General features: G+C 42.3%; 1 protein-coding gene across 5 annotated transcripts in view; it reads right to left on the reverse strand.

Annotated features, from left to right (window-relative positions):
• Positions 1-829: 829 nt before the first annotated feature.
• The window catches only part of srgap2 (SLIT-ROBO Rho GTPase activating protein 2), an 88,358-nt gene continuing 62,345 nt past the window's right edge, over positions 830-26,842 (reverse strand). For 4 of the 5 annotated variants that reach the window (XM_083972083.1, XM_083972084.1, XM_083972087.1 and 1 more), the window contains 19 exons: positions 23,388-23,603; positions 21,655-21,783; positions 19,338-19,559; positions 18,479-18,580; positions 18,177-18,374; positions 17,188-17,272; positions 16,667-16,694; positions 16,319-16,349; positions 15,366-15,426; positions 15,068-15,145; positions 13,898-14,032; positions 13,671-13,776; positions 11,065-11,289; positions 8,702-8,781; positions 8,239-8,437; positions 6,915-7,046; positions 6,437-6,698; positions 5,413-5,523; positions 830-4,154 (listed from right to left, as the gene is read on the reverse strand). In XM_083972083.1, the coding sequence (XP_083828209.1) occupies positions 3,582-4,154; positions 5,413-5,523; positions 6,437-6,698; positions 6,915-7,046; positions 8,239-8,437; positions 8,702-8,781; positions 11,065-11,289; positions 13,671-13,776; positions 13,898-14,032; positions 15,068-15,145; positions 15,366-15,426; positions 16,319-16,349; positions 16,667-16,694; positions 17,188-17,272; positions 18,177-18,374; positions 18,479-18,580; positions 19,338-19,559; positions 21,655-21,783; positions 23,388-23,603 (2,973 nt within the window). In that variant the 3' untranslated portion in view covers positions 830-3,581. The remainder of the gene's footprint in view (positions 4,155-5,412; positions 5,524-6,436; positions 6,699-6,914; positions 7,047-8,238; positions 8,438-8,701; positions 8,782-11,064; positions 11,290-13,670; positions 13,777-13,897; positions 14,033-15,067; positions 15,146-15,365; positions 15,427-16,318; positions 16,350-16,666; positions 16,695-17,187; positions 17,273-18,176; positions 18,375-18,478; positions 18,581-19,337; positions 19,560-21,654; positions 21,784-23,387; positions 23,604-26,842) is intronic. The other variant, XM_083972085.1, reaches the window with a different exon arrangement.

The following is a 26,842-nucleotide window of genomic DNA, read 5'->3' on the forward strand; positions in this document are numbered from 1 at the left end:
CAGCTGCATGTGTTGGGATATCAGCTCCACCATACTAAATCTGACATTACATGTGTCCCCTGACTCCATACAAAGTCAAGATAGGGATTTACATGAATATTCGCCACTGTTATTTGCATTACGACCTCAGCTGCAGCCATATTATCCACCATTCATAATTCCTCCTGGGGGCCCCCTATTGATCAAGGGGCCCTAAGCAGGTGCTTAGTTTGCTTATGCCTTGGGCCGGCTCTGGATCAATGCTACTAATATCTCTCTCTCTATCTGTTCCTCTTCTTGAGGTTTCTGCCTCTCAAAAACTGTTGCTCTTTGTGGGAACTGGTCTGTAAGTACTGTAATGAAGAGTCTATTTGTAAAGTGCCTTGAGATAACTTCTGTTCTGAATTAACACTATAAACTGACTTTCAGTTTCTACATTTCCACACTAATATTCACATTTATCCTTAAAAATAAATGACTGTATGAATGACCAACAGCACATGGCCACAAAAAATCCTCCTTATCATCGCTTTTTTTTTTTTAGTTTAGTGAAGCAAACACATATTTTGCATATTCAACACAAACTGGTTTTTGCCTTTTATACATGTGCAGATGTCAGGGTTTCCCCCATGTTCCCCATGTTAACTCTCCAAGTGTTTTTGTTTTTAAAGTTGAGACCTAAATATAGTTATTGTTATTTCCCTGTTGTTCCACATGAGCTGATAGACATGAATCATGACTTTACAACATTAAGTGGGTGCAGGTGCATTCAGTGCAATAGCAAAAGAACACTATATTATTATTATTTTGTTGTAATAAACAAACACAGAGAATCTTTATAGCAAGCAATGTTTATTAAAAAACAGATCTACTACAAGAACTACACATAGAATTATATAAGGCCTATTTGATTAAACTACTATTGCTATTACTGTACAATATTGTACCAAAAAAAGAGTGTACCTCTGTAATGTACAACATTGTATATACAAAGTACATCTGAACACAGGATTCTCCAGTAATACAGAGACAACTATAAATAGATTTGACATTACAGTCTTTTTTTTTTTTTAGTTCTGCTGTTTTCAAATGGACACAAAAATGCATATTTAACAATATTCAGTTCCGACAAATCATCCCCACACAGTTAGTCCACACGCAAGCCAAGTTGTTCAAGTGCATGATGATTGATTTGAGAGGGTCCCAGCTCCTCTTGACACAGCACAGCCAGGACAAAACACACCAACCACTCACATGCATGTGTGTGTGTGTGTATGTGAGAGAGAGAGTGTGTGTGTTGAATGATAAAGTGAGTTAATCTCTCGCCACAAACACTCGCACAAGTCACAGTCCCTCCAGTTGTCATGATGAGGTAAGAGCAACACAAATACACCAGGTAATACACAAAACATAATACAGAGATTATAAAAAGGAAACTGTAACAGTTATAATTCATTACCTGGTACAGAGCATACAGGAATGCAGTATGTGCTGTAGTCTTGGGGAGGGAAGGGAGGGGGGGTGAAGGGGAACATGAGGGCAACAGGGTAAAAATTAGTTCAATACTTTCTCAAGAAAGTGAAATACATCAGAAAAAGGCTTTATTCAGTTTACCCTGAATGGCATATCTCCACATTTGGAGTCAGTATTCGCAAGATTTATACACTTATTCCATAATAATTCATCTAATTTTTCAAAAAAGTACATATAATCAAATAATATTGGAGAAAAAAAATAAAGAAAAGGCTAAGTTTAAGCTCCTGGATTTGGGTTTTCCTCATCCTCAGTCTACTTAAAGCTGGTCTGTTACAGCAGTGGCTGAAAACGAAGACAGGATTTCACATATTCCTGCAGTTTTATTTCTTTTTTTTGTGTTTTGTTTTTATTTTTTTAAATTTTAAATCTGATCACACTTACACAGTGCATATTTTTAATATTCAGGCTGCTTTCCTCTGTTGGGTGACATCCCTTTATGATGAGTGGGTTAAGAGAAGAGTGTGTGGAGTTTGGGGTGAGGTGCAAACATACTCTACATCCTTGCATGCTCACACACATACAGTACATGCACGCACACGCACGCACGCACGCACAGACGGTTACACAGTGCCACTTTTTTTTTTTTTTTTTTACGGTAACAGATTCTGAGTATTAATTAATAATAAACACCTGGGAAACAAAGTAAGAAAAGAAAAAGAAAAAAAAAACTTTGCTTAAGAGCGCATTGGATGAGGTGGTTGGTTGTGCTTCTATCTAAAAACACACTCAGGAGAATCCTCAGCTCCATGCTTCCAGTTATCATGATTATTAAACATACATACACACCATTAGAATAATAAAACCCTTTTTTTTTTTTTACTGTTAAGTCTTTAGGTATATATTTAAAAGGAGCAAGCTGTGACTTTGTTTTGACGTTGTTCTCGAGCTGGTACTGCAGATATATTAAAACTGATGCGATCAGGCAGCCCTATACCTGTGTGGCTGCTGTCTGTGGCCCCCCAGCATGCAAGGAAAAACCTGAAAAAGCTTTTAGCTGCCACAAAACACCGTCACACACAGATTTGGTAAAACGAAAAAAAAAAAAAAATGTGTGTGTGTGTGTACAGTCCAACATTATGTATATAAAAATGCTGGGTTTCAGTGGTCCCTTACACACATTTAACAGAGCTGCAGGAGAAGAAGCAGCAGGATGCTTCAAACTACCAACTTTTATTTTGTTTTTTTTAATTTTATTTATGTATTTATTGCTATATATGGAGTTAGAATTACTGTCGGCCGTGTTAAGTATATAGGAGAGCACTGCTCCTGTTACTGTTATGCTCCTGTACTGGTACTAGTACTGAACAGTAATTATAATTAAAAAAGAAAAAAAAAAGAAATCACCAACATATCAAACACTGGAGGAAGAGAAGATAAAATAAAGCTCTTGATCACATGACTTACACTGATATTTGGCCCAGTTTTCTTTCTTTCAACATCCAAAGTGTCCACCTTTCTCTCCTCCAGTCCTCCACTTCTGAAGCAGCAAAGTCAGTGTGTTTCATTTCTACACAGAGCAAGAACTTAACATTTTCACAGTCTATTCATAGGAATCAAACACTCCCTTCCAGTCCGCTAGCCATGGGGTCATTAAAAAGGAAAAAAAAAAAAAAAAGCAAAAGCAAAAAAAAAACTGTCATATCTACTATACAAAATCAAACAGTGCTTTTTTTGTTGTTGTTCCTCACATAGATCTGTGTGTAAAGGCAAGTAACAGTCTTGCACGCCCCACTCAAACACAATTTCAAACATCACAAACTAGTGTGTGTGAGCTCCAGGTGCTGTAGGTCTGTTAGTGTGTCCATCCTGAGTCCTGTTCCCTTGGAAACCCAGCGATCCACTGGAGAAATCACATGTGGTGTGTGTGTGTGTCTTTGAAGAGTGTGTGTGTGTTCACTGACCTACTTCTAAAGGGAACGTGGCGTCTTATTAATAAGAACTCGCCTGGACACTGAGATGTGAATGCTACACATGAGTAGTGGGTTAGTTACTGTAGGTGGGGGGTCTTATGTGAAGAAGAAGTCTGTACGGATCGGTGTCGTCGTGGTTCCGATCCGGGGTTTTATTTAAGCCGGGCAGGATTTATCGTTAGCCTGGGGCGGGGGCGGAGGAGGAGGGGTGTGAGGGAGAGAGTGAGGCGGTAGCGGCGGCGTGGGAGGGGGCACCGTGGAGGTCGGGGAGCCCATGGCGGGGCTGCCGGACCCTCCTCCGCCCTTCGGGAACACCACGGGCTTGGGTCTGGTCGCCGGCGGCCGCAGCTCCCTGAAGGAGGAGAGGGAGGAGGAGAGGGAGGAGGAGGAGGAGGAGAGGGAGGGGGAGGTGGCGGAGGGGAGGGGGCTGCGCGGCTGCTGCTGCTGCTGCTGCTGGCTCTTGGCGGGCCGGAAGGACGAGGGCACGTCGCTGGCCGAGGAGGCGCTGCGCTGCAGGGGGTGAGCGTGGGAGGAGACGCCGTCGCTGTCCCGCAACAGGCGGGAGTGGAGCGGGCTGGACGGCTCCGAGGCTCCGCCCCCTCCCCCTCCTCCTCCTCCGCCGCCGCCGCTCATTCCTTTCAGCTGCTCCAGTGTGTCCAGGACCACGTCGGGGGTGTGTGTGTGTTTGGAGGAGCTCTGACGCTCACTCATCATCATCACCTCCATGTCCTGCAACAGGAAAATATAAAGTTAACACACAGAGCTGCAGAGACAGTGATGGGAATAACGGCCTTATAATAAAGAACGTTACTAACGGCACTTCTTTTTTCAATAACGGGTAATCAAAAAACGTTGCCATTACCGTTAATAAAAGTTAACGGTTAGTTAATAGTTCACCAAAAAATGAAATTCAGTCATTATTGACTCACCCTCATGCTGATGAATACTCTGGAGTAGTTTTTTATTCCTCAAAGTGCATCTGGAGACCCGGGAGGCCGGTTCCAAGTCCAACAAAATCTTTATATGAGAGTCAATAGCGCCCGACACAAAAACGTCCATAAAACTACACAAAAACCCTCTAATATTCCTCCACACTGCTCGTCCACTGCGATCCAAGTGTCCTGAAGGGATACAGTCCAAAGGTTTCTCGAAACGACGTCATTTAGGACATTTTTACAGCCTAAACAGTCCTGTATTGAATTTGCCTGGTGCGCGCTCTCGCGTTCACACGCACTAACGTCAGAGCGCAATACAGGACTCTGGACTATATTCCTTAAGGACTCTTGGATTGCAGCAGGTGAGCAGTGTGGAGGAAGATTACAAGGTTTTTGTGTAGTTTTATGGAATTTTGTGTCGGGCGCTTTTGACTCTCATATAAGGATTTTGTTGGATTATGAACCGGCCTCCCGGGTCTCTCCAGATGCACTTTGAGGAATAAAAAACTACTCTGGAGTATTCATCAGCATGAGGGTGAGTCAAAAATGACTGAATTTCTTTTTTTGGGGGGGGTGAACTATTCCTTTAATGACAATAAGATGCGCCCTTACTTGACTCAAGAAGTAGGCTACCATCAGAAAATAACAACCATTTAAAGAGAGGAGATATAAACTAAAAAGGACACGTTAGGTCGTCGGTATGTGAACGGTAACAGGTGACTATTACTGTGCGTCTGCTCCATCATTAACGGTTGCAGCAGCAGCAGCATTTATGAAGCAGCATCAGGTCACTCTCCAGCTGTCCTTTCAAAATAAATGCATAAAAAGTCCCCCGAAGAAAAAAAAAACACAGCTGGTTGTGGTGAGAAAATTCTCTATGCAGGAAAAACCCTGAGTTAGTTCCAGATAAACGGAGGTTAGGGAGAGAAGTCTAAGTAATTTGACATATTTGAGTAACTCCTTTACTCCTTTACCAACTCAGTTACTTTTTGGGGAAAGTAACTAGTAACTTTAACTAATTACTTTTTAAAAGCAACATGCCCAACACCTACCTGCGAGCCGTGGTCCACCTGAGCGATCACCTCTGGGTCCAGTGGTCTGTGGTTACTGAAGCTCTTGGAGCGTCCTGCTGAAGTCGTCTTCCTCAGCTGTGGACTCTCCACCTGAACATTCACAACCACACAGATTAGATTCATATCACCGAAACATTTTTACAGTACGCTCTCATGAGGTGGTTTTGCAGATGTGTCGACATCGAAGTGTATCGCAAAAGTTTAATGGAAACTTTTTTTTTTGCATTTACACGTCACTCCAGGTCTGATCAGATTTGATCATGTTGGTTGTTTTTTTCCATTTCCCTTCGCTCTCTGTTGCTATTGTCTGTTTTGAAAAATGTTTTGTACGTCCATCTTCCTCAAAATTGATTCTGATGGGCCGTGACTTTATGAGAAGTTTGGGATGTCGCTGTTAAAAGTCTGTTCTTTATTCACAAGAAGAGTAGGCTACACACTTTGTACCGTTTCCACCCAGCCAAGTTATAATATTTAATAAAACCTAGGCGTGTGTGAGATACAAATATTCAACTCACACTGCATCCTGACATACAGCGAGTGAGTGAGTGAGCAACCTGCGTCGAAATCTCGCGCAAAAGTGTCCTGATATGCAGCGTGACGATTTTATCTTAAGTATATTCTATTGGTTCAGAATCCAAACCAATCAAATTATCGAGAGACATAAACAAACTTCTGGCGCTATTTTTAGATTCCTGACCTTTCCTGGTTGCCGTTTTTGACATCTTTGAGTATTTTATTTCAATGCAATTCTCTCCTATTCTTCTGTCTCTGCTAACTAGCTTGTCAACAGGAAGCAGCGTGTACTTTTCAACCAATTGTGTTTTTGTGTTAAACCAAAGTGTTTAGGGGCGTTCAGATAGACACAGAGTGATTGAGTTTTTCAGGGTTTCTTCAATGGAAACACCTGCACACATTTGCACATACATTGTCGAAATTTTAGAAAAAGGTATTTTCTTTTGCGATAAACTGTGATGGAGACACAACTAGAGAGACGTGTCAGTACCTTGGTCTTCAGAGAGGAGTGGCGGGTCACTGAGTTGAGGATGCTGTGAGCGCTGACGGGTCGTTTGTCTCCGGTTTCCTTCACCAGAGCTCCTCCAACAGGGAGAGAGGCGGTCCTCACTCCTCCTCCTCCTCCTCCTCCTCCACCTCCACCTCCTCCTCCTCCTCCTCCTCCTCCTCCGCTGGGTCCTGGACCTGAACTTTCGCTCTCGGATGTTCGGAAAGCTCTTCGGATGCTGCCAGACTCGGGACGTTTCCTCATCCTGGACGAGACAAGTGTTTCAGTTACATGTTGTGATTCGGCTCAAGGTGAAAAAAAGACTAAAAATATCACAGTCAGGAATCCTTTTGTTCATTGTTTTGGTAATTTGACTATTTTTCCATTTATCTTCTTCCTGGGACACTTTTGGTTCCAAATTGATTTTTTTTCTTCTTTTTACTGTAATTCAATGCAACTCAATTACGAAACTGCGACCCACTTGTTGAGGTTGGCCAGGTAGATGTCGGCCACATGAGCTCCAGTCGGGGAGGCGGCGCTGCCTCGGGTGGAAACTCTCTCCTCCAGCCTGGAGTCCACGTCGGGCTTCGGACTTCCCCGTCCTCCATCGGCCCTGCAACAATCATTCAGTGCTTTAGAAATCACTGCTCTGAAAGACAAATCTGACTTACAGTCTATTTAACAACTTCTGTTCAGACTCGTCTTGACTCATTTTCGAAACACACAGCAGCAGGATGATCAGAGAGCGTGAGCTGTGACTGAGCTGTTTATTTTTGTTTTCTTGCACTAAATGAATAATTCAAACACAAACACTAATACTATTCAACTTTTTCATTTTCAGAATGACACAGTTTTAACAGAAACGCCCTGAAACTTAAAGGTAAAGTCCTGTATTTGTCAACCTGGGTATTTTTCTCATATTTTAGTTTGACTGTTGGTCAACATCTTTTTTTTTTTTTTTTTTTTAACTCATTCTATTGTTTAGTTTTGGGAATATTAACCAACCAACAAATAAACCTCAAACTTGTTAACGTTCATGCAGAGACACTGAGGATATTCCCCCATAAATCCCCACAGTTTACTTCTTAAAGGGACAGTTCAACATTTTGGCAAATTGGCCCATTGCTATAATCCCTATAGTCATAGCAGTAGGTTCATTACCTTTAATTGTCGGTGCAAGCTATTTTTAGAACGGCAGAGCAGAGCCACGAGCTGCGAGCTGCTCAGAGCTACGCAACGGAGGCTAATGGGATTTCTTGGTTTCCCTCATCAAACTCATCAAATACACAATCCAACAACTCCAAAGCGCTCTGGTGGACAAGTTGTGACCTGCACATTCACCACGCCTCCGTAGCGTAGCTCTGAGCAGCTCGCGGCTCTGCTCCGCCGTTCTAAAAATAGCTTGCACCGACAATTAAAGGTAACGAACCTACTCCTAAAACTATAGGGATTATAGCAATGTGCCAATCTGCCAAAATGTTAAACTATCCCTTTAAAAGCTGTGCAGCAAGTAGCCACATTCAGAGTCTCCCTGAAGTGGGTAATACGTTTCATTTTGTTTTTTCTAGCATCAACATTCACCCAGGCCACAGATGTGATGTGAACTGAGGAGGAAATCGATCTGCTATGATCTTATCACAGACCATCCACTTCCTTCACCATGGGGGATTTCCATCTGACTGGTTTGTGTTTGATGTAGGTCAGTGCTCTGTCTGTGCTCCTTGTTTGCTTTGTTTTTTTGTATTTCCCCAAACTCTATTCACAACTTCTTCTATTCAAGATGAATGAGTGTGAACACGTCTTACAAGTCTTGGACCACGATGTACTGGTGCGGCACCAGTCCGTCCACGCCGTTGTGCCGTCCCTCCCACCAGTCGTCGGAGGCTCGCTGGAACAGCAGCAGAGAGGCGCCCTTCTTGAACGACAGCTCCCGACTAGTCCGGCCGGAGTAGTCGAACCGAGCGACGGCTTCGATCGGGTCGGACTCTGAAACAGCCAAGGAGCCTGAGATTCAGAGCAGAGAGGACGGTGGACGGAGACACGGGAGGAAGTGACGGAGCAGCAGAGGGCAGCAACAAATGAGAGAGGGAGGAGAGAAGATGGAGGAGAGAGGGAGGAAGCCAGATTAGTGCATAGCAGGTTAGTGCTGCTGAGTATGAACGAGGCAGCGTGGTAAACAGGTGACTGAGAGCAGGATGTGAGCTGCTTTTAAAAAGGTTAAAGGCAGACGGACTGTTGAGGGAAGCGGGGTGAGAGTGTGTTAGTTACCATCTTCACTGTTGTGGCTGACAGAGACGGTGTCAGGTGCAGGCTCTTCCACCAGGGGGGGCTCACAGTGTGGACTGTCACTGAGGTGGACACAGAGAGAGGGAGAGGGAGTTAGAGGAGAATGAGTTACAGTAAAGGGATACTTCACCCCAAATCGATAATTCACTAATTTTCTTACTCACTGTCATGCCAAGGAAGGTCTTTGGAGAACTTTCAGAGTCATCAAAACACTTTAGGAGTTCCAGGGGGGGTCCGGCTGGTAACGGGTTTTCATATATTGTGCTCACTTTTGAATCGTCCAAAACACACACTATGAAACATCCAGATACCTCCATACTGCTCGTCTGTACTGACCCAAGTGTCCTGAAGCCGCCACATGAAAAAGTTGTTCAGAAAGAATTTATTTGATCTCTGTTTCTAGCCTTGTTGTAGCAGTAGCTCCCAGTGGCTGCACGAGATTTGCTATGAGATGTTCTTCCGTGTTTACATCAAACATCCAATGGTTTACAACGACAAAGGAACATCTCGCAGCAAATCTCAAGCAGCCACTGGGAGCTACTACTACAACAAGGATAAAAACAGAGATCACATTAATTCTTTCTGAACAACTTTTTCATGTGGCGGCTTCAGGACACTTGGGTCAGTACAGACGAGCAGTATGGAGGTATCTGGATGTTTCATAGTGTGTGTTTTGGACGATTCAGAGGTGAACTCTATCCGCCGCCATTATATGAAAATCCGTTGCCAGCCGGACCCCCCCTGGAACTTCTAAAGCGTTTTGATGACTCTGAAAGTTCTCCAAAAACTTCCTTGGCATGACGGTGAGTAGAAAATTGTTGAATTATCGATTTCGGGTGAAGTATCCCTTTAATGATTGTAACATAAACTCTGCTGGACACTGAGTCGATGCTGCGTCAAAAACCATCTGGAAAACCTGAACACTATGTTAATAGATGCTTTTTTTTTTGCTCATGGCCTTCCTGCTGTGGTGACATCTTGTGTCTCCACTCTCGGAGCTTCTCCTCCTGTGAGACTGTTTCAGCCTAAACAACTTCTCTGACTGGCAGGAATCATAATCACTGGTGCTCAGACTTGTCATTACAGTAAAACTGAAAGCTGTGTGTGTGTGTTACTGTGCGTGTGTGTGTGTATGTGTGTGTGTGTGTGTGTGTGTGTGTGTGTGTGTGTGTGTGTGTGTGTGTGTGTGTGTGTGTGTGTGTGTGTGTGTGTGTGTGTGTGTGTGTGTGTGTGTGTGTGTGTGTGTGTGCGTGTGTTCTCCCACGATGATGTGGTCAGGAGGTGCTTTAATCTCCAGTGTGACGGAGGGTAAGCCGATCCTCGTGGCCCCCTGGCCCTGAGCGGAGCCCCCCTACATCACTCCACAGCAGCCCCTAAATCAATGACCCACACTCCCCATGTTCACTACCCCCTCCTTCCTACTGTGTACCCTATGTGACTTACACCCACCCCCTCCTTAAAGGGGTATTGCCGTTTTTTTACAATCTGGACCTTATTTCTAGCATAAAATATGTTCATTTACTCACCCAGATAACTTTGGTGTCATTACAAGTCGATGAAATGAGCTCCAGCGAGAGCCGCGTATATCCGTATAATGTGAGTACACGGGGTAGCGCAATGCAGCCTCTAAATAACACATTATCTGCAGAGAAACTTGTTCATTTCACCAATATTTAGTTATGATATGCTAGTGCTATTCCCCTCTGAGTCCGGGGTTAGCTGTTATCAACATCCGGGGTCTGTAGGTTGACCTACTGACCTCTGACCTGGATGATGTCATCTCTGAGCGCTGCACGGCCTGTTGCTACCGCTAATGCTACGGTATGTTTCTGCGTGTTTCTGACAAAATGAGCAGCTGGAGGAAGTTCAGCTTCCACAGGCTTCCTCTCCTCAACCTGGACTCACTAAAGCTCCGGCTAGTTGAGATAAAAATGGACCTGAATGCCGAAGCAGAATGATTATTATCAGAATGAGCTGTGACATCATCCAGGTCAGAGGTCAGTAGGTCAACCTACAGACCCCGGATGTTGATAACAGCTAACCCCGGACTCAGAGGGGAATAGCACTAGCATATCATAACTAAATATTGGTGAAATGAACAAGTTTCTCTGCAGATAATGTGTTATTTAGAGGCTGCATTGCGCTACCCCGTGTACTCACATTATACGGATATACGCGGCTCTCGCTGGAGCTCATTTCATCGACTTGTAATGACACCAAAGTTATCTGGGTGAGGAAATGATCGTATTTTATGCTAGAAATAAGGTCCAGATTGTAAAAAAAAACGGCAATTCCCCTTTAACTTCCCTGTATATCCCCTGTATATATACATCCATCCATCTCACCAGAAGTCGTCTCCACTTCCAGGGACGATGTAGACGGGGCCCTGCAGGTCCTGCAGCCCGGGGAAGATGGTGTCGTGGTGGATGATGATGGTTTTAATGAGCTCGTTGACGTGAGCCTGGCAGGAGACCTGGTCGTTGCCCTCGGGGACCGACATCAGGGTGGGGCCGAAGCAGATGGCCAGGTTGTAGGGGTCCATCATGTTGTCGTCGCTGTACTGAGACAGGCTGAGGAGGAGGAGGAGGAGGAGGAGGAGGAGGAGGAGGAGAGACGTTTAGAGGGCAACAGAGAGTGTGTGTACACAAAACTGAGCATGCATATACACACACACTCACTCACTCAGCCGGGTTGTAAATAAGCTGTGAACGTCTATGTGTGGACTGCAAAACTCTGCATCTGTATATCACCTCATCAGTTCTCCGTGGTGATGGAGACGCTCTGATGATGTGCGAGCGTTTCGGTGTGTGAGAAGAAACAGGAGCGTAAATCACAGACACACACACACACACACACATACACACACACACACACACACCAAAAGAGGAGGAAGCTTCTCCTTCTGTCTCCAGCGTGAGCTTTCTGGGACCTCTTGGTTTACCCAGGAGTCTCCAGTTTCACGTCTCCCACATGCCGTTTCGTTTCATCTTTCACTCACCCCCCACTTTTTTTTGCGACGTCTCTTTACAGTAAGGCTTTGTCATGGATTTCAGGGATTGATTGGACAGCAAGGAATGTGTATGTGTCTGTGTGTGTGTCTGAAATGTTCAGTATAAATAAATGAACACTGAGGTGTGCAATGCAATGCAACACCTTGCATTGGAAAAGCTCAGATTTACTCTTCGGGGCTCTGAAGAGAGTTTCCACAAGACTTGGCGATCCTTTATAGAGCTAGTTGCTGCTGGTTAGTCTACGAACTCTCATTCCCCTTTTTTCACCTATTTTCTACAATATAAACACGGTACGGCTTTATTCGTACAAATGAATGAATGACTTCACAGTAAATGAAAGATGTATAGGTAATACTGTGGTAATTTTATAAATTGCTTTCTTATTTTTTGTATTCCTTGTCTGCGTGCTGTTTTATTTACTTTTTTTCCTTTTTTGTAGTTTGTCTTGTGAGTGTTTTATGTGGGATGAAAAACAAAAAATAAACCAGGCCGGAAGGCTCTTCAAACTTTAAAATAAATAAATAAATGAATGAACACTGAAGGAAGTTCGGGTGCCTCTGCTGAACTGGCAACGTGCCGATCTGAATCTAACTGCAGGTAACACAACCTGACGTGGAATAACCCAAACTATCACAAAGCACACATGCAGAGAAAGTTTAAACTACTACAACACACGTGTGTCACTCTACAGTACGAGCTTGGTGTGTGAGGCCCCACTGAGACACTGGTTCATGTAAATAAACTGAACTTTAAGAGGGAAGTTAAACCGTTTCTCGAGGAGGAGAGCGTCCAGCTTCTTCAGTAATGTAGAGTGAAGACATATTGTTTGCACTTTGGACTTTAATTAGGGTTCATACTTGACTTTCCACGAAGGTTAAAGGATGTTTAGATTTGGTGTGAGAAGGCCAGAGGAAGGCCTCCTGACCCCGGTCTAGTGTTTATGACACTAATGTGAAAGAATGGGGTGATGTTCAGGGACTGCAGGAGAAGTTACAGAACGGTTTCATATCAGGCTTCATTATTCATTAAGTTTTTATTTCATTAATAGTACATTTGTGGCTATTTGAGCTCCGTTTTTATGATGTTTTTATTCTGTTCTGCTTAGATTCCTTTATTCAAGTGAAAAAATGTTTTTGCTTTTGTGTTAGAATAATGTTCAGTAGATGGAAACTTATATAACTGAGGTTGATGTGAGTTGGATCGTTGTTGAAATAAACCTGACAAACCTGTGGCACAAATCATTATTTGCACAGTCACACGTGATTATAAATATACATGAACTAAATGTTAAATATTAACAGAGAAGACTGACACACACTCAACTTCAGTAAAAAGTGGAGCTCTTGTGAAGTTTGTTTCATGAAAGTATGTCACAGTTATGTTTGGTTTTATTCTGTGGTTTTGATGTTTAGTTGCTGCTTTGTTATTTTTCCATCTCATCATCACCGCTGTTCATGCACACACACACACACACACACACGTTAGGGACCAATGTGTTCATCATTTAGAAAGTATAATAACAGATACAGTACATATACATATTCCATATTAAACATAATGATGTTACAGTGAGTCATCGCCAACTTGACCTATGACGTGTTTGGATATAAAACACCACCATCACTTCATGCTTTTATCTAATTAGACAATTGTGTCGTAATTTCCATTGTACTGTGAGGTCATTGTGACCTTTCACTCCCAAAATCTTATCAGCTCGTCCTTGAGTCAAAGTGAACGCTTTTAACAACTACAATTAAAGACATGTCTGCTTTTGTAACTGTGAATCATTTCTTTGACGTTTCTCCTCTAATGTAGTGTAATAAATAACATATTAGTATTATCTCAGCTTTTTTAATGACAGAGCAACTACATACAGATAGATTACTTGTGTCTCGCCCTGTGTGTGTGTGTGTGTTTGTGTGTGTTTTCCTGCTACTCACTGGTTGAGGAAGGCGAACAGGTATCTCATGACGATGAGGGTTTTGCTCGGCAGCGACTGCAGAACTTTCTTAATGTGGACCGCCCGCTCCTGGAGGCTCTCGATGGCTGGAAAACAACACAACCACAACAACACCCAGGAGATTACTCACACAATTAACCACACACACACACACACATACACATATATATACACAGAAAAGACAAAGGAGGTTGCTGCAACACTCACACACACAGGATATGAGGTCATGGAAGACTTCTTTGGGGAAGAGAGCGTGATCCAAGCCCCTGAAATAGAGCTTCAGGACGCCGGCGATGGAGTCCATGTCGTGGTCGTTCTGGTCCCCTGCCAGCGGGTCCTCACCTAGGACCGGATGAGAGGAGGTAGAGAGGGGAGGGGGGAGGATTGGGGAGTGGGTGAACAACATCCTCTTTAAACTGCTCATGTTTTTTAATGAAATGTAATGAAACTACATCTGATACAGGATATAGATCCTCTACATCAGACTCAAAATAAAAATAAACTTCAATAACCAATATATAATATCACTTAAAGGGATAGTTCAACATTTTGGCAAATAGGTCCATTTCCGTAATCCCTATAGTCATAGCAGTAGGTTTGTTACCTTTAATTGTCGGTGCAAGCTATTTTTAGAACGGTGGAGCAGAGCCACGAGCTGCTCAGAGCTACACTACGGAGGCTGATGGGATTTCTTGGTTTCCCTCATCAAACTCATCAAATACATAATCCAACAACTCCAAAACGCTCTGGTGGACAAGTTGTGACCTGCACATTCACCACGCTATGAGATAATAACACAACGTTACCAGACAGAGTTGTTTTAGAGGTAAATACAGAGACTGCTGCTGAAAAACTGTCCCTGAAGGCAACGCGCATCAGCAGTTTTGCATGAATTTACCTCTAAAACAATTCTGTCTGGTAACGTTCTGTTATTATCTCATAGCGTGGTGAATGTGCAGGTCACAACTTGTCCACCAGAGCGTTTTGGAGTTGTTGGATTGTGTATTTGATGAGTTTGATGAGGGAAACCAAGAAATCCCATTAGCCTCCATAGCGTAGCTCTGAGCAGCTCGTGGCTCTGCTCCGCCGTTCTAAAAATAGCTTGCACCGACAATTAAAGGTAACGAACCTACTGCTATGACAATAGGGATTATGGCAATGGGCCAGTTTGCCAAAATGTTGAACTATTCCCTTAAGTACATACTGTATATCAGAATAACAAACAAACAAACAGAAAACCAAGGCTACAATTTCATAACCTCGCTTTATAATTATATAACAAATCCTTATTTGACCAGAAATGATCAAGTCTATTTTTAAAAGAGTTCACTGTCTGACGGAGCCTGTTCATGTTTCCTGTCGGGTAACAAGCTGTACCTCTCTCGAAGGCGTTCTTGATGTCGTTGACTTCCACCTGGGAGCCCGACACTCTGAAGATGCCCTCGTGCTGCAGACCTACACACACACACACACACACACACATAAACAATGTTTTAATTTAATTCATTTTGCAGGCTGAACTGTGACACACACACACACACACACACACACACACCGTCTCCCAGACTAATTTCATCCAGAACCAATCACACTTTGACACAACAATGCAACCAATCAGTAGACAGGAGGGAAGCCGATGCTAAACCTATCACCTCATTGGAGAATTTCCACTCACCATGGCGACTGATGAAGCGGATGCAGCTCTCAACCATCAGAGGGATGGCCTCACCCGATTCCTACAACAAGAGGAGAGGAGGGGAGGAGAGGAGTTACAAGGAGGCAAGGAGGCAAGGAGACAAGGAGACAAGGAGACAAGGAGACGAGGAGGAGGTGGAAATACAAAAACACAGTGCACTTGGTGTCAGGAGGATTTCCACACACACGTCTGCACACGCACATGCATCGGTGCACACATTTGGGGAGAACTGGGAATCAGACATGATGGGAGAGGAGAGGAGAGGAGGGTGGGCGCAGTACTCAGCTGTTGCTAGGAGACGGCGCTTTTCTCCCCCCCCTTTCCCTTTGTTTGTTTTTAGGGTTTCCAGAAAAAAAATCTATGGGAGGTGAGGAGGGGCTGTCGTGTAATGGTGCACATAATGAATGCACGCACATATGTTGTTATGTGTTATGTGAACACAACTGTGTGTTTTACTGTATATGTTTCAACTTGACTGTGATATGAAACGATCAATCAGCTGATCAGATGATGAATGAATGATTATCGGTGGAAGTTGGAGCCAAAACACAAAACATCCACAAGAGGGAGCCACAAACATGAGATAGTCCGATTGATCTGCTTCTTTTTTGATCGTGTGTGTGTGTGCGTCCACCATGGCCATACTGTGTAAACGGTGTGTGGTTTTTTATTATTATTATTAGGTTGAATCAATAAGAACGATGTGATAATTATAAATTTAAAAAAATTAAAAAAAACGTAGTCAACATCCAGCTCCTCCTGAGGGCGGGGGGGGGAGAACCGTGAGAAAACATGTGGCTCCAGTTAAAACTAAAGCTGCAGCAGCTTCGCCTGAAAAACTCACAGCTCCTTTAGAAACAAACCTACACACACACACAAACACACATGCAAACACACATAAATACGCACGCACACTTGTGATAGATAATTACCTGCTTCCGTACTGTCGAGTTTCTCCGTCCACTACACAGAGAAAGAAAGAGAGAAACAGAGAGAGAGAGAGAGAGAGAGGGGAGAGAAAGGAACGGCACTCTGTCATTATGTCTACAGACAAAGTCTATTTATACACACAACTCTGGTAACGCTCTATTTGTGCGCTCAGACTCGTGTGCACATGTGTTGGGAATATCTATAAACAGTGAGAGAGAGGGGGGAAAATAATAACCCAGGCTGCCAAGAAATCAAACTTAAATGCTACGCTATGGTATACGCCAGTGTGTGTGTATGTGTGTGTGTATGTGTGTGCACAAGAGCATATTTCCTTCCTTCACCACACCTACCTGGCAAGGCAACAGTCGGTCTTCTGACCTAAAGGAGGGAGAGACAGGAAGAGGGGGAGGGAGGGAGGGAGGGAGGGAGGGGTATGACAGGAAAGAGACAGAGAGAAAGAGAGAGAAGGAGATAGGCCGTTATAGTGGAATCAGGGAACAAACGTCTCACTTGCACACTTTTCCTGAGGGATACACACTACACACAAACATACAAACATACAGCTGCATCCACATATGGTCACTGTCACTGTGACCTAGCCCTCCACACACACACACACACACACACACACACACACACACACAGCTTGTGATTATTAGATGTATTAGTCTCATTCCGCTGCACTGCATGAGATCTGATGTGTCCCACCACTCCACTCATCCCTCTGATCTTCTCTCTCTCCTTCTCTCTCTCTGCCTCTTTCCCTCCAGGCTCCATCCCTCTCCTGAATCCTCCCTCCTGCTGCTCAGCTTCTACCACACTCACACTCACACAAAGAGGACACAGGGACGGTGTGTGAAGGACAACTCACTCTCTCCCAGGGTCTTCTGAATCAGGTCGTGCTTGGCCTCCAGTTTGGTGATCAGGTTCCTGCCCTCCAGAAACTCTTTCAGCTTCTACAACGACACAACGACACATCAGAGTCACAACATGTAGAACAGCTTTGTCGTCTAGAGGCTGAAAACTCATCAATGCCCGTAACTGGCAGCTGACCAATAATGAATGTACTGTATTGACTTGTGTGTGTACTGTATATAATAAATGAGTATTATACATTATGGATATCAACATGTGTATGTATGTACTATATCGATTCATCTTATTTATTGTTCTCAGTTGAGTTCAAAATCAACGTTTAAAACTGTGTTGTCTCGTTATCTTGCTCTGTTGTGCAACTTTCAGTAACATTTTATTTAATGCCTATCTCTATAACGCATTATAACCATAATTATGATGAGTTAGTTAAGCATAACACATTATAGAACAGGTTATAGCTATTATAATACTTAACTTATACTGGTAAGCCATTATAAAATGCTCTGTGATCTGTTATGCTTATTGTTATAAAGTCTTATGATAATTTATGAGTGTTTATAATGATAGTTATACACGTTTATAAGCCAATTAAAAAACATTATAACTATATGGCATTATCGATATGGGCATTGTCAGCGAGTTACTAACAATTATAACGTATTACTGTATAATACCTGACCTTATAAGTCATGATAAAATGCGTTATAGTGTGTTATGATTATTGTTATAAAGCATTATGATCATTTATGAGTGTTTATAACTATAGTTATACAGTGCTATAACTCATTATAAGTATGGTTATAATGCATTATAGAGATAGGCGTCAAATAAAGTGTTACCACAATGTTCTTTCTTTTAAATAGGGTAGGCAAAATAAGTTGTGGCTTCAGCCCACGGCTTTTCGGCCCTGCTTGACATATCCAATCCAATGTATTATGTTCTGTTGAAAGGACCAGAATAAAAAAAAATACCACTACTACTGACCGTGAAGTAGAACTGCTCCGTCTCCTGCTGATTGGCCCGGCGCTTGGCCAGGCTGGGTTTGCTGAGATAGGATTCGCTGAAGGTGGACTTGACCGACTCCATGCTGTTGCTGTGGTGGAAGCACTCGGAGACGTCGTAGTCCTCCACCGTCACCATGTCCTGGATGGTGGACAGAGTCGCCTCCATGGTTTTCTTTACCTGGAGGAGCGAAGAGAAGACAAGAAGAAGAAGAAATGAGCTGAAGCTAGAGACAGAAACAGGAAGAGGGGGATGACATGAGAGGAAGCAGAAAGACGTCTGACCTCCTCGTTCTCGATCTTGAGCGTGGAGAGGCGGGACTGCAGCTGCTGACACCTCTGGAGCAGCTCACTCTCCAGCGGCGTCTGTGCACACATCACTCCCATCTACACAAACAAACACATCACAACACCAAGGTTTATTTCTTTTCTTTTTTTTAAAGTCCCCCTAAAGAGACATTTTAAAATTTGGAAAAATGCTCCGCTATGACTATTTTTTGATTAAAATTGCTTTCCCACAAAAAAGTTGTTTAAAAAAGCTCCCAAATAGGCTAAAAACGGGTCTACTATTTCTCCCTCATTGAAAAATTCAGATTCTATGAATATTCATGAGTATGCAAATACTCCACCGCCACCGTGTTGCTAAGTAACGGCGGTGCGCGTTAACGGGGCAGGGGAAACGGAGGAGCGAAGTCAAAACACAAGGTTTGCACTGGGGTTCGAACCCTGGTCTACTGCATTCAAGATGGCAACTAAACTTCTGGGCCACGGCAACTAATGATAACATGTTTGAACATCTAGCTGTGTAAGTAGCCTAGATCACATCACAGTGAACAACAAATGAGATGCAAATAAAATCAACGGGATTGGTTGCTAGTTTCGTGACACATGAAAACTGACTCCAATTTGAAAAATGTAATCCAGTTTTTTCAGACTCTGGTTTTGAAACTGCATTTTCAAGTCTAAAATGCTCAGTTATGGTGTGGATTAGCAATTTTGCTCCTGAAATGCCTTGTAGCAGAGCCCACACACTAAATTGACATGTTTGTTAATAATTTCAAAAAGGGCATTTTTGGTTTAGGGGGTCTTTAAACATGCTCAGTCTAACAGAGCCAAACACTGTGCAGCGCTGACTGGACCGCACCGTGTCTCCCATGTGGGACTGGAAGTCGAAGCGAGCCGGGGGGCAGAAGACGTTGTTGTAGGTCTCCATCAGCTTCTGTTTGTCCCCGTTGGGCTCCAGACTCTCGGCGGCGCCGTCCAGCGTCTCCAGGCCGGTGTGTTTGGACGTCTCCACGTTCTGTTCTGCAGATAAGTAGGTCCTCAGGGCGCGGTGCAGGCTGGCGTGGTAGCCCAGGTCACAGCACTGAGACAGACAGAGACAGAGAGAGAGAAATGACTCATGATGCATGAATAAATCTTGGTTCTGGTTCTTTTATGCCATGCTGCCTTTGATAGTGGAGACGGTCTGAATGCTGCATGATCCATGAAACCACGTCACATCCGTACAACAGACTCTGAGACGCCACATGAGACATTCCTCTCTGGATAATTTCAAAGGAATGTCTTAACGACTAAATGCTGGTAAAATTGATTATTAGTTAAATTGTAAAAGTGTTTTTGCATGTAGGATGGATAGTACAGAGGAGAGTCTGCCTGGTGCCGTCCTTACATTAAAGGTCCAGTGTGTAAAATGGGGGTAAAACCGTGACATCCAGCGTTCAGATTCTAGTTTGCAGCGTTCACTCACTCGCACTAACCCCTCCCGTCGGCAAAGTGACCTCCGAGGACAAAAAAACGTGTTTACCACGACTGGAACGACTGGGAGTATTTCAGGAGCATGGAGCGATGATGAGGTGAAGATCTAAAACCATTTTACAGTACGATATGTCTGCTCTTTCTCCTCCGTCCTTATCCTTCTTTTCCTCCGCCTTCTTCTTCGTTGGTTTATGAATGAATGAATGAATTTATTTATTTATTTCAAACATAAAAAATAAAATGTAAAAACAAAATAAGAATACAAACAAAAGACCAGTGTCTGAAAAGGAAGTAAACCTAACCTTATCTTACTTATCTATCAATAAATCTATAATTTCTATTTTATTCAAAATTAATATTATCACTAATATCCCCAGTGGATATTAGTAGGTTTATTTATGAACGCGAAACCGGCTAAACGCGCTCTCTGACTGGCTGGATTTTCCGTTTGGGCCGCCGTACAAACAAGGCGGCGCAAGATGGCGACACTCTCTGAAGCTATATGTATATATAAAAGAGTAATTTAAGGCTACGAAATTAATTTTATTTCCTTATACAAATATATTCATGGGTGGTATATTCAGATTTTGCCAATAAACCTTGTCAATTATTTACACACTGGACCTTTAAACCTTTATAACATCCAAATGCTTTTTATGATATTCGGATCTACTTTGGTTCAGTTGTAGTCAAGGAGCTGCTAAATATATTCATTTATTCATTTTTATACATAGACTAATTGTATTATGGTGTTTTTTCCCCCGCTGTGTAAACAAGAGGATAAAAATGTAATTTTTTCTTTTGGTTCATCACAATTTGCTCAGGCAAAGGAACAGTCACGATGTTACTGACACTGACCAAGATGATGCATATTGACCTGATAATTGTGGAGTTATTCTTGTTTTTATTTCCCCCGTAGGTCTGTTTATAAAGGAGATAAATCCTCTCCTTCACACACACACACACACACACACACACACACACACACACACTGTGGCAGCTGCCCAGCGCAGCCACAGTCTGCTCTGTTATCCTCCACTGGATAAAGGTTAGACCGAGTAGACACACACACACACACACACACACACACACACACACACACACACACACACACACACACACACACACACACACACACACACACACACACACACACACACACACACACACACACACACACACACACACACACACACACACGGTGCAAACATTAACAGATGGGATTCTTCATTTTTCAATTCATTAGACACAGTTTGGTGCCTCCTTAATTTCATCCACGACCTACAGGAGGTAACATCATCGTCTCCAGTCTGTTGTGAAGTTGTAAAATTATATTAAAATATTATATTAGGAGAAATAATGAACTGACACTGTGAATTCCTCCGATCGTTTGTTCAGTAACTGTGTCAGCGCCGAGAGAAAACAGCTGTAATTGACGGGTGCGTCAGTGCAGCGGGCGGCGAAATGTTTTTAATGGAGCAGAGGAGAAAGTGTTTTCCTGCTGAGTGGATGTTTTTGGACACCGACTGAGTCCGAGGGCTCGGACTCTGCAAACAGACAAAGAGGGAAAGTGACCGGTCCAGCTTCATTAGGAGCGCTGAGGCTAATGTGAGGAGACCGACCGCGGGGGCCACACACACATAATATGTCCACAAACGTTAGCTGCTCTCTCTCACGCAGCGACAGTGTGTTTTTATACTCACATCGATGATGTCGGAGAGGTCATGGATGTAATATTTGAAGACACAGCTGTTGGTGGCCTCCAGAGCCAGCAGGTACTCGTTCCTGGCCTTGATGGCCTTCAGCCTGTTCTCTGTGTACTTGGCTTGTCTCTGATTGGAGGAGAGAGAGAGAGGCAGTTTAGTTTAGTTTATTTAGTTCAGTGACATTAATTATTCAAAGAAATAAAAAGATGGCTGCACCAGATTTAGCAAGGATGCTAATTTCCATCTGTAGTCTTTGATATAAAGACAGACGTCATAAATAGACTATATGTGCAGGTTGAAATACACAGTTCAGGGTTCATTGATAATAGCAATCATCATCAGCAATAGGACAGGGACATTATGACATCTTGCTGAGCGCTGGACATGAAGACCATTATTATAACAAAGAGAAAGTTGAGGTTAACGTATTAAAATAAATTATTTATTTTTCAACAAAGTAAAGATAGATGGGCATTAGATATCTGGAGTAAACCAAAGCTGCGTACTTATTGGTATTTGGCCCAGAAAATTATGTTTTGTACAATTTGTCAAAAAAGAAAAGATCCCTGTGCGCTCAGTTTAGAGCTGGTATTCTTGGTCTTCATATCGAGACAGGCAGATATGTTGGCACAGCAGAAGACGGTAGAGTTTGTACTTCGTGTGACATCCAAGAGGTGGAGAATGAAATGCATTTTGTGTTATACTGTCCTTTCTACTGTATGACGTCATAAGACAAAAACTGTTTAGTAAGGTAGATCCAAATAACGAATTTATGTGGCTGGATGATGCTGAGAAGCTAAAACATCTTTTTCAGTTGAATATATTTGCATTTTCTTTATTTCTTGAAAAGGCCCAGGCAACGAGACGAAGAGCGATGTACAGATGAGTACTGAAAGTAATCTTAAATTGTTACTCATGCTGACATTACTGCACTTTACGTATACGTATGAACATTTATGATGTGAATCACTGTTTAACTCTTGGTGTATTTTTTATTTATTATTTTTCTTAACTCTCCCTCTTATTCCTCTGTCTGTTTGTTTATTACCTGCCAAGGGACTGCGGATGTAAATTAGCAGGGCTTGCTAACTCTGACACATTTACATTTGTATACTCATACTGATGTTCAATAATGTGTATTGTCCCTTTCAAATAAATAAAAATAAAGTTTGTTTATGTGTCACACTTGTGTGGCAGGTAATACCAACAGGAAGGTCTGTATGTGTCAGTAAATGTGTCTTGTAATCCCATATGGGATGGGCCACAGTGGTGGCATGACACGGAAATAAAAATAATTAAGAATTCATTCATTCATTCATTCAAAATTCATTCATAAGACTAAAGATTTATTTAAAAAAGAAAAGACAGTCATCATGATTAAATTACAAAATGCAAAGTGCAAAAAAGGAGAGATGGACAATGAAAAGGAGAGAGAGATAGAGAAAGAGGAGAGAGGAGTGAAAATAAAACCAGGTAGGAGAGAGAGGGAAGAGGAGAGAGGGATAATAGGTGTTGGAGTGAAACACCTCAGTATTGATTATGGATAATAAGAAGTGGAGAAGCGTGTAGCGGTGACAGACCCCAGCTGCAGCAGACAAGGTTAGCAATAAGCCAGGCATGCACTCATAAATCATTCATGACACACACACACATATAAGTCAATGTGACTACAGGTGTGTGTGTGTGTGTGTGTGTGTGTGTGTGTGTGTGTGTGTGTGTGTCTCGCTCACCTTCTCCTTCATCTTCTCGATCTTCTTGACGCTGGAGCGGCGGACAGGTTTCTCGTCGGTCTTGATGCTGGCCAGCGTGTCGGGGGAGCGCGGCGTCTGGCGGTCGTCCTGGCGACCGGAGCGGCCCATCTGCTTCTCCTCCTGCTTCTCCGCCTCCTTCAGCTTGGACTCGGCGTTGATGCTGTCGGTGTTGTACATGTGGTACGTCTTCATCACCTGGGAACCGAGGAGGAGGAGGAGGAGAAGAGGTGGAGATTTGTCAAGACAAGTATGAGTGTGTGTTTTCTCCTCCTTCAGATCAAAACAGGGAGAGGACTAGGGCTGCAACTAACGATTATTTTCATTATTGATTAATCTGTCGGTTATTTAAACGATTAATCGATAAGTTGTTTGACATTTTTCAACATTTTTTAACATTTTATTGACCAATCAGTGTTTCCCAAACCTAAGATGACATCCTCAAATCTCTTGTTTTGTCCTCAAACCAAAGAGAGACTCAGTTTATTGTCATAAAGGAACAAAGAAACCAGAAATATTCAAATTTAAAAGTCTGAAATCAGAGAATTCAGACTTTTTTCTTTAAAAAAAAAAAAAAAAACCCAAACCAAATATTTGATTATCAGAATAGTTGACGATTAATATAAAAATAATTAAATTTTTGCAGTGGTTCCCAATCTATTTTGGCTCGTGACCCCATTTAAACATCACAAATTTCTGGCGACCCCGTCAATCAAGATGCGCCACCTCAGATATTTTTATAAGCTGCATTTTTCAAAAAAAAGTGAAAGTATAGAATACAGTTGTTTAAGATTGTGTGTGGTGTTTTAATCATAATTTAAAAAAGAATGATTATTAGTTATCTGTAATTTTTTTAAATCAATTACTAGACATTTCAGGTGACCACATCTGAATTTCAGGCGGCCCAACACGGGGTCCCAACCCCAAGGTTGAAAGACACTGTTGCAGCTCTAGAGTGGAGGAGGAGGAGGAGGAGTGACATTTTCTTTTTGAGATGTGCCACAACATTACAGTCAACGAGACACACACGCAGCCTCCCGTACTTCACTGGGACATGGTGGTATGACTTTAACATGAAGAGTTAAACACATGAAACGACTGCGTGTGTGTGCAGCGTCAGCCTTATTCTGGTGACCACCACCAGAGCCATCATTATACGGCTCAAAACCCTCCTCAGAAACGCCACCGTCAGACACGGCTGGCCTGTGAGCACGCATGTGAGCATGTGCTCGTCACTCGAACCCAGATCTATTTCTATCTCTTACTACACACTGTAATTACAGCTGAAGACTTTGCTTTTATGGGCCCTGGCTGAGCCGAGCCGAGCCGAGCCGAGGCGGGATGGCTGCTTGCTTGCTTGCTGGTCAGAGCCATGATGTAGTAGGAAACTTTGCCCACACACAAACAAGACAGAGAAACACACACACACACACACGCACACACTCTAGTCTGCTCTGTCTCACAGTCGTCTTGGCAGCAGCGTGGACATGTGTAACCAGACGCTACGATGCCCCTGACAGCGTGAGAAGACACAACAGACAGACAGACAGCGAGGATGACGTCGGAAATACCAACAATCACATCAGACCGTCCAGTCAGTGAGACTAAGGACAACAATGTCTCGGAGAAACAAGAGGGCCAAGCTGTTATTCTCTACTGTATTTCCTGGTACTTTTATTTAAATGTATATACTTATGTGGTAACACTTTATAATAAGTACTAAATACTGAATTCATCATTTATAACACATGAATACTCATTCAGGGTATATACAGGAATCTTGAAGTTAATTCTAATACCTTTTTAAGACTTTTTCAAGACCTTCTCAATATTTTTCAACACCTCACCGCCACTTCAAGCTGTAACCATTTACATCAGTGACACTTTTAACTGAACAGTTTTAGTTTGTGATAAAGACCACTAACTTATGATACAACATAATTCAAGGATAATAAATCAAAGGCAGAGTTTATAAAAAAAAAAACACTGCTCCACTCTCAAAAAACAAAAACAACAATCTTCTTTTCTATTTTATGTACCGGTTCATCTTTGTTTTTTAATAAAATGAATAAATTCACACACTTTTACAATGTTTTTTAGGACTCAAACTCTTGGACAGCTAATTCAGAAAAAATACCTTCAAAATGTAAGACTTTATAAAGTTGTGAAAAGACTTTTTAATACTTTTTAAGGTCTTAATTTTCCCAAAATTGATTTATCACCATTTAATACTTTTCAAGACCCCGCGGATACCCTGTCATTAGTATGCAGTTTATAAACACAGTTAAACATGTTTTACTCATCATTGATAAGCACTAACTATATAAACTACATACTAATGAGTATTAATGCATTATAAATGAAGAATTCAGTATTTATTAATGCTTAACTAATGCTCAATAGTGCGCACTTATTATAAAGTGTCATTTATGTTTTTTTCTTACACAATACTGTAAAAACAAATAAAAAATGTGTTTATTATGTGTTTAATAAGAGCCATGGTAGCAGCTCAGTGGTGCTTTGAGCTAAATGCTAACTGCAGCCTCCGTGCTGATGTTAATGATAATTGGCAGATCTAATGTTCGAGAGCAACAGGAGGAAAAGGCTCGCACACTGATCAAAAAATGGCAATGTCCACCAGAGATTAACGGATGCAAAAAAGATTTAATGGTCCATCAAACAATAAAAAAGTGCAACCATGGTGATAAAATAAAATAAAGAAACAAAAATAAGTATAAGTCTTTATTTTATTTTATCACCATGGTTGCACTTTTTTATTGTTTGATGGACCATTAAATCTTTTTTGCATCCGTTAATCTCTGGTGGACATTGCCATTTTTTGATCAGTGTGCGTCGAGCCTTTTCCTCCTGTTGCTCTCTAATGTTTGTTGGCCTACGCACCTGAAAAGAGGATCATAAATATCAAGACAAAGGAGCAGCTGAGGTTGGGAACTTCATTAGCCTTTCAGGTATTTGATTAATAACCAAATTAAATTCAAGCAAATAAAAATAAAAATTCTGACATGAAAAATTGAAATTAGAGTCACTAAAGTTGTTTGAACTCATCTCATCTGTGTTCAATCAGTTTTGCAGCTTTGAGGAATTTCAGCCAAAGCCATAAATGTGAAGCTGCTCATGTGAATGAAAGAAGAAAAAGGGGAAGTGACCGACGCCAGTGGGATTCATTCTCTGGAGACCATGAACTTCTGTAAACAAACTTGCTGATGGGTTATTTTAGGTTGGAACAAAAGTGGAGGTCAGAGATTACTGTTTTATGACCAAACCACAAATGTTGACCCTAAAATGATTCTTTTCCATCATTAATAACCACGTTTTTGTGTTTGTCTCAAAGATAGTGCCTGTTAGCTATTGTGTAATTTCTATATGGTTTTAAAACGTGCTGTTAAATAAGTTGAAGAAAACTTTTAAAGCTTAAA

The sequence above is a fragment of the Trachurus trachurus genome (assembly GCF_905171665.1).
Source record: "Trachurus trachurus genome assembly, chromosome: 5".
NCBI lineage: Eukaryota > Metazoa > Chordata > Actinopteri > Carangiformes > Carangidae > Trachurus > Trachurus trachurus.